Raw genomic sequence first — 7,894 nt, forward strand, 5'->3', positions numbered from 1 at the left:
ATTAGGTGGACACGAAGAAGAAGAGGGCGACAGTGGGCGGAGCGACATGTCAGCGAGCTAACTTGGGTAAACAGAAAAACTGGTGAGAGAAAATATCCCAAATTGCAGGTTTTGTATTGTGTTTGAAGCTGTTTTCTAGCCCAGCTTGTAAATTTAAACTCACACGGCCACGGGGAGTAAAGAAATATAGTTAAATGTTGTGTTTTGTTTTCCCCTGTTGTTTTTAAATGGCTTGGCAGAGCTAACTGTGTTAGCTTTTGTAACTCACTGTGGACTTGCAGTTTTAGCTCTTTTATTTACGTGTGTTTTTCTACATCGGGTTTGACTTTAACCATTGAAGGTACGTGTTTTAGGCTATGCGAGGAATTAACATAATAGATAGTTTAGAACGATATGTTGAGCTCTTCTGGTCGATGTCTTACCGATGTGAGGATACATTCTCACTTTCTGTCTGCTGGTGTGAAAATGACCCCCTATGCCTACAGTTTGTGATCTTCACTCTGCGATATGAACATATAAAATACAATATTTGTCAAACGCAGGCGTTTAACTGGGTCGAACCCAAGCAGGCGTTTTCTTGTAAGGTCAAATATAGTGCTGCAGCTAATTATTTCCCAAACAGGATTAAGCTGCCTATTACTAAACAAGCTGTTTGAGTTTTAACATTTCAGGAAATTGTTAACCCTTATGTGTGTTTCCGTCAAATGTGAACTATTTTAATGTATTATCTCGGAGAATGTAGTTAGTCTGATCAGACTGACTTAAGATTTCATGACTTTGTCCACAAAGATGATTTTAACCCAGACATCGAACTTAAATAACTTGCATACAATTTTTGTGTTTTATTTAACTTTTTACAAACTCTTGATGTTCTGGCCAAAAGTGACAGGTCATTAGACTGAATAGTGGATACAACAATTAGGGTAAAAACTCAGCTCAGGTAAAGTCCTATTTCAAGGACACACATACACTTAAGAGAGAGAGTTATGCATTGTCAAAAATATTTGTGTAAAAGTTTCAATAAAAGGTAATTTTGCAGCTAGATTACAGAGACACACACACCCAATCAGACCTATGGCCAATTAACCTCACATGCATGTTTTTAGTTGGAGGAAAACTTCCTCCCAGAAAGTCTTGGCCAATATTTGAACCAATGACGTTCTTGCGTTAACCACTGCGCCACTGTGTGGCTGAGATAACTTACTTTTGACCGGAAATGCAACAGATCATTCATCATGTGACCGTATAAATTTTTTTTAGTGGTTTCAAAACCAACACCCTTGGTAACCCTGACCCAATGCGTACCGTGATCAACAAATCTTAGAACAATGAGGTAAAAAGGTCAAAAACTGAAAAGGAAAGTTCAAAACTTGTGAGTTAAATAAGAACAAAAAAATATAAGTTCAAAAATGATAACTTAATAAGAACATATAACAAGTACTGAAAATCTATGCATTAACTCAGTTCCACAGACAAATGTGGCCTTGGCGAAGGTATGCGCTATACCGAGTGTAGTTCTAGTTTAACATTAAAACAACACAAGAGAATTGAATAATGTTGCTGTATGTTCAGTTTACTGCCATCGCATTTAAAGGGACAGCATGCATTGAAAACTTTTTTTTTCAGAATGAATAATCAAATAAAGTTGATTTTCTTTTTTTCGTCTGCTCAACTTGTCGAATAATAGTTGCAGCTTTAATCAAACGTTAAACATGATATATTCAATTTTTGTACAGATTTTCATTTTTATCCAATATATAAAATGTATCCAACGACCTAATTAAGCTCATATATTGTTGACAATGCTGGAATGTTCATTGTATATTATTGCTGAAATGTTGGAACGATTGTATAACACCAATAATGTGATAATATTATGCATCAATGGACCATAAGATCTCATTACACTCAGTGAGTCCAGTTCTCTCCCATTTCAAATAATTTCAGTGGTTCTCTCTCCTAGCCTCCTGAAAGCTTGCTGCTAAACAATGTACCAGTCAAGATGGGGCAGGCCCTGTGCATATGTTCCCGTGGCTCGATCACCATTGATAACAAGAAGTATTACTTTGTCCAGAAATTAGATGAAGGGTGAGTAAACAAGTTCACTGGCATGTGTCTATGAACTACTATTGCAGCACTAATTTCAGTATTATGTGATCTCTCCCCAGTGGGTTCAGTTATGTTGATCTGGTTGAGGGAGTGAAGGATGGGCGCTTCTACGCCTTGAAGAGGATCCTCTGTCATGACCGGGAAGGTCGCCAGGAGGCTCAGACCGAGGTGGAGATGCATCAGCTGTTTAATCACCCAAACATCCTGAGCCTGGTTGCACATACCTTTGTGGACCACGGAGGAAAGACTGAAGCCTGGTTACTCCTGCCTTATATCAGAGTGAGTCGTTTCAGCAGTGAGCATGACTGAAATCTTCTGTTTGGAGAAGATCTGACCCTGGTTTCTGTGTGTCTGAACAGAAAGGAAGCCTGTGGTCTGTGCTTGAAAAGCTCAGAGATAAGGAAAGTGCAATGCCTGAAAAGCAGATTTTACAAATCTTGCGTGGAATCTGCTCTGGACTCAAGGCTGTTCATGAGAAAGGCTATGCACACAGGTAATACTCTTATACTAGCTTAAGGTAACATATTTTAAATGAAGAGCTGTTACTTTTTTATTCTGTAATTTAACTTTTTCTAAATCTGAAAGTCACCTAACATATGTAAAGAATGTATAGCCAATTTTATACATGTGTAAAGATTTATTTTGCATAAATAGATAACCAATAAGTTATTCCAATGATAATCTATTGACTACTTTGCAGCCTGTCGCCACCTAACAATAATTTTAAAGTGACAACGTGCACACAAACATTAACGGTAATGCTGAATGACTAAACATCAAATTTCTGGTTTGAGGTAAAACTATGTGGAGTATGCAGATAATCAAGTCCAGTCCAGTGATTGTTACAGTCAGAACTAAACACACCTTTGCTCAGGATCAATGTTATAGCTTCTATCAAAGTATTCAACATTTTTGAACAAGTACACAGCAGAAAAGATAATGATAAATAAATGAAGCTAGATTACGTTCTTAAAAAATACACCTTTTTAGCTCTTTACTATTACAATCACAATTAGTTATATCTATAAATCACTATGTAACCCATTGCAATTATACATAGTTATATGTGCATACTGTACACATGTTTATACATATAAATATATAGACACACGTATATATCCAGATAAGTTGGATATGAATTCATGTATACCTTTAATTTTATTAAACATCTCACATCATACCCACTGATTAACCTCCTCTTCCACGTTCCTCTTCTCCCCTCAGATTGTAGCCATCTTCTATTTCTGTGAACATTTAATGGTTATTTCTGGAATTAAACATAATCTGGCACATCTTAAATTTATTCCAATCTATAGATTACATGGAGTTTGATTTGAAAAACAATCTATTTGTTTGTTCTGTATGACACGTGTGAAAATGTGGCAGTGTTGTATATTATTAGTGTTTACCTCAACAGTGGAGGCGGTTAGGATTGTAAAGTTTGACCTCATCAAATGTATTATTTGTCAAGATTATACCATTGACCTGTTTTTTTCTTTATATATAACTTAAATTGCTCCATCTAAACCAATGTTATTTACGCCTTTCCCAGAGACCTGAAGCCCACTAACGTACTCTTGGATGAGGACAACCGGCCGGTTCTGATGGACTTCGGCTCAATGAACCGGGCCCGGATTGAGGTATGAGGAAGTTTGTAAGTGGGTTGGATAATCAAGTAGTAAGCATTGATATTAATGGTCAAATAGACAATTTTCACCACCACTAAGGTTGCATCACCACCAAACAGTAGAGTAATGCTACCAAGTGTAACATGGACATAGTGTTACATCATGACTGCTCAATAGTTGGAGAGATTGTGTCGCTATGGAGATCTATAATTCCACCACTGGATGGCAGAGTTGCATATTTAATGCTGGTGAACTTCATATTCAAATTCTTATGCTTCCTTAAAAGATTGTTGGGTGTTTGTCTGATTGCAGCTTCTCAGTTTCAGGATGATATTTGATTGTGACCATCCATTTATAGAGGGAAAGTAGTATAGGGTCCTCGTTTACATTTCATTTGGAAAAAGAAAAACACACTTAAGTGTACATGTCATTGCAACAAATTATTATTATTGCTATTATTTTTATCACGTGTGTTGCTTGAGCTTCCCACATTAATTGAACTGCTTGAAAAATCTGTATTTTTCACTTTTCTTTATGCTTATTGTCATGTTCAGGCCTCTGAATGATCCTAAACAGTTTGACTGATTTAAAAAAAATACCTGAATTGATGACAGGTGAGAGGATCCAGAGAGGCCATGACCATCCAGGACTGGGCGGCGCAGCGGTGCACCATTTCCTACAGGGCTCCGGAGCTCTTCAATGTGGAGAGCCACTGCATCATAGACGAGCGGACTGATATCTGGGTAAATCGCTTCTTCCTTTCCTGCTGTTCATGTTTCCTCTGTAAAATCTGTAACGCTGCACCGATCAGTCACTGACCTGAGTGCTGTTTGTTGGGAATGCGGTCCTCTGGCACGCCTCCAGTCACTCGGCTGCGTGCTGTACTGCATGATGATGTTGGAGGGGCCGTATGATCTGGTCTTCCAGAAGGGGGACAGTGTTGCTCTGGCTGTCCAGAATCCCGTGGTCATCCCACAGTCCTGCAGGTCAGTCCTCCGATTGTAACTGTAGTTTGATTCTCTTACTGTTGTTTTAGATTATGTTGCATATTTACCCTGATGCTCTTGTCTCCTTGTTCACAAAGCAATTTTTTCATGTTTTACCTAAAAAAAAAGTGAGCATGCACTTGAACTTGACTCACAAAAGTAAATCAATACAAACACCTAATTTCAATGCAATAATTTGTGACACAATGACATGAAGCTTCACGATAAAGATTCAAAACACCCTTATATAAATTCCGATTTAAATACATTAGGTTACAAAGAAAAATGTTTTTCCTATTGAAAATACTTTGAATTTACTATATTTTGTAAGCATGGAGCTGAAAACATCTGACTTCTCAAATACAAAACATTTTTTAAAATAATAACAGTGTTATTGTGTTGATCAGTTGTATTTTCTGTAGCGTGCACGTAACGACAGTTAACCATTTCTTTAAATACGACTGAAACGTAAGTTGTAATTCAGCGTCCATATCTTGTACTCAGGTACTCAGAGGGCCTGAAGATGCTGCTGAGCTCCATCATGGTGTCTAACCCCCAGGAGAGGCCAAACATCAGCTGGGTTCTTGACCAGGTTCAGGATCTGCAGAGTCGCAGCCCGAACACCCAAACCAACATGGTCTGATCTTGCACGGCACACTTGACGAGATCCTGGAGACCTCTTGCACACTGATGACCTTCTCTTATTTCCAGCTTGACTTAATTTCTCTTATTTATTGACTGTTGTGTTAACGCCTCGGTACTGATCATCACTCATCATGGGGAGCTTGGCAAAAGTTTTTATGGTACAGTTAAAGGCTGTGTGTCACAAAACATATAGTAGATTTTGTATTCTTTCCAAATAATCAGAAGAATTGAAAAGCCTTCAATGTAATTGGATACTGGTTCTCATTGTTGTTTGAGCTGGAGCTGGCGTTCTGTTGGCTTACATTAGTGTTGGGGTTGGAAACCAGCTTCAAAATGTTTTCTATTGTTGGTGATAATATCGAGTTGAATTAAACTTCGCCGATCATGTTAATGCCTGAGCTTCAGAGATGCTCTGAAAAGGATCAGACGGGCTGTTTCTGCCTCATACGCTAATAATGGCATCAGTATAAACTCCACATCTCTAGTGTTGCTTCAGAACAATAACTAAAATTGTCGTTTGAATTTGAGACAGAGAAGCTTTGCCAAACTTTCCAATGGATGAAAGCTGCCTGAGTTCAATACATATCAAATGACGTATGTTACAATTCCCTTTAGTTTTAACCGGATTCCTTAAGTTTCCTCTGTGTGTGTGTGTGTGTGTGTGTGTGTGTGTGTGTGTGTGTGTGTGTGTGTGTGTGTGTGTGTGTGTGTGTGTGTGTGTGTGTGTGTGTGTGTGTGTGTGTGTGTGTGTGTGTGTGTGTGTGTGTGTGTGTGTGTGTGTGTGTGTGTGTGTGTGTGTGTGTGTGTGTGTGCGCGCGCGCGCGCGTTACACTTAATGTTCTGTCATCATCAGTACACGGTTTTTCTCCACAGCGCCACTCACACCGTTTAGGCCTGAACTGTAGATTAAAATGAAAAGACTGCGTAATCTTTGGATGCAATACTGCGACTGAAGGTGCTCCATTATTACGGTTCTCTTCTCTGCTGCTTCACACGATGGTTTGTCATTGTAACTGTGCGATTTGGCACTTAGTAAAATGTAGAAATGAGTATCCACTCACACAAAAAGAGGGAAATCTTAAGAAGAAAGTGGTCACATTTTAAGACACAAACCACAGAGGATTACTTTTATATTCACTGAAAAAGGTTATTTGGACTTGTTTATATTACCTGTGTGTCACTCTCATACTTGGCATTGTAATTTAATTCCTTTGACTTCAATTTACTCTGTATTTCTTTTCATTCCACTTGTATTTAACTGAATGTCGTCTCACACTTTTGTTCACTCAGGGTACACACACGTCTCAAATGATCTGACGGTCTTTATTCGCAGACCGAAGTGGTACCTTTTAAAGTTAAGAAATATTTTGGGGCATTTTAAGTTAAAGCTTTCGGGAATGTAATTCGGTGATATAGGACGATGTTAGAGCTCAAAAATGTCCTTGCACACTTGAGTTTTTTTTTTGGGGGGGGGGGGAATGTGATGGAATAGCAACTGACACATTGTTTAAATACACGTTTCTTTTTGAAGTATGTTAAATAACCTTGAAGATTTGTGTAGTTTTTCATTGCTAACTAATACCGGGTTGATGCCACAGGTCAGTAACTTTATAACGGTATTGATTGAAGATCCCAGAGTTAATAATGTGCTCTTTGAGTAATTATGTTGGAATAATGTGTCATCTCTTATTCACTGCACAGTAAAGGATAAATAAACATTAAGATATGGCATACTGTCTTTAGTTTTTCTTGTGATTTGTGACCGTTTTAACTTAAGATTTCATGCCCAGACAAACTTAAAGTGAAATGAGTCGTACTGAAGTGCTCTCACACATTTCATTATGTGTGACATTCATCAGAACTCACGACTCTGCTTCTGTGATGAAGCCTTTGTTTTACATAGATAAGGGTATTTCTAGCGCGATTTCAACTGTGGACCTTTTAAAATCTTATTGTTTGATTTAAAAAGTTGAGTTTCCTTTATTAGTGTTGGGAAAGTTCAGTTTCTACATGAACTAGTTCAAAGGTCAGTTCACAAATTTTTAAATGAACTCGTTGAGTTCATAGTTCATAATGGGAAGAAAAAGACAAAGGAGGAACGCATCACCCACGTATCAGCGGCATGTTACAAGATGAATAATTGAAATCGCTCCTTTTCTTTGTGACCCAAAAAACTATTTCCAAAAATAATAATTGTTTTTACAGGTTTCATCAATAGTAATTACAATGTAATGACTAATACTTCTAAATCATTGTCATGCAGAACTGCTAGTTTAGGGCTTATTCCTGTGCATGTATGGGTTTAATCGGTTTTCCTCACACAGTCCAAAAACATGTTTGTGGTTAATTGGTGACTCGAAATTACCTCTAGGTGTGAATGTGAATGTGTGTATATATATATATATATATATATTGGTCTTCTGGCACAGTTTTGAGTTGGATAAAGTGGTGTCAAAGATGCACAAAGAGAAATGTGTGTAAAGAGACATTAAACCAAATGGCGGAAATAAAGTATAAACCATTTAT

General features: G+C 37.8%; 1 protein-coding gene across 2 annotated transcripts; it reads left to right on the forward strand.

The window, feature by feature from the left end:
- The first annotated feature begins 3 nt into the window (after positions 1–3).
- Positions 4–7,108, forward strand: stk16 (serine/threonine kinase 16). Of its 2 annotated transcripts, none has more exons than XM_080458455.1 (8): positions 4–82; positions 1,964–2,088; positions 2,169–2,388; positions 2,469–2,602; positions 3,662–3,749; positions 4,352–4,480; positions 4,602–4,723; positions 5,228–7,106. In XM_080458455.1, exons 2-8 carry the CDS (start codon positions 2,003–2,005, stop codon positions 5,364–5,366), a joined length of 918 nt encoding a protein of 305 aa, XP_080314581.1. In that variant the 5' UTR covers positions 4–82; positions 1,964–2,002; the 3' UTR covers positions 5,367–7,106. The 2 variants fall into 2 exon arrangements, with proteins under 2 accessions (XP_080314581.1, XP_080314582.1); XM_080458456.1 differs by having other exon boundaries at positions 23–66; positions 5,228–7,108.
- Positions 7,109–7,894: the final 786 nt, after the last annotated feature.

This window comes from Lipophrys pholis (genome assembly GCF_963383615.2).
Source record: "Lipophrys pholis genome assembly, chromosome: 2".
In the NCBI taxonomy this organism is placed as follows: Eukaryota; Metazoa; Chordata; class Actinopteri; order Blenniiformes; family Blenniidae; genus Lipophrys; species Lipophrys pholis.

What these genes read in the sequence shown, in the direction of transcription:
- stk16 (XM_080458455.1), top strand. Translation starts at nt 2,003, where the DNA reads ATGGGGCAGGCCCTGTGCATATGTTCCCGTGGCTCGATCACCATTGAT. An exon ending in TACTCCTGCCTTATATCAGA is followed by an intron (nt 2,389 to 2,468) that starts GTGAGTCGTTTC and finishes GTGTCTGAACAG; the next exon opens with AAAGGAAGCCTGTGGTCTGT. An exon ending in GTCATCCCACAGTCCTGCAG is followed by an intron (nt 4,724 to 5,227) that starts GTCAGTCCTCCG and finishes TCTTGTACTCAG; the next exon opens with GTACTCAGAGGGCCTGAAGA.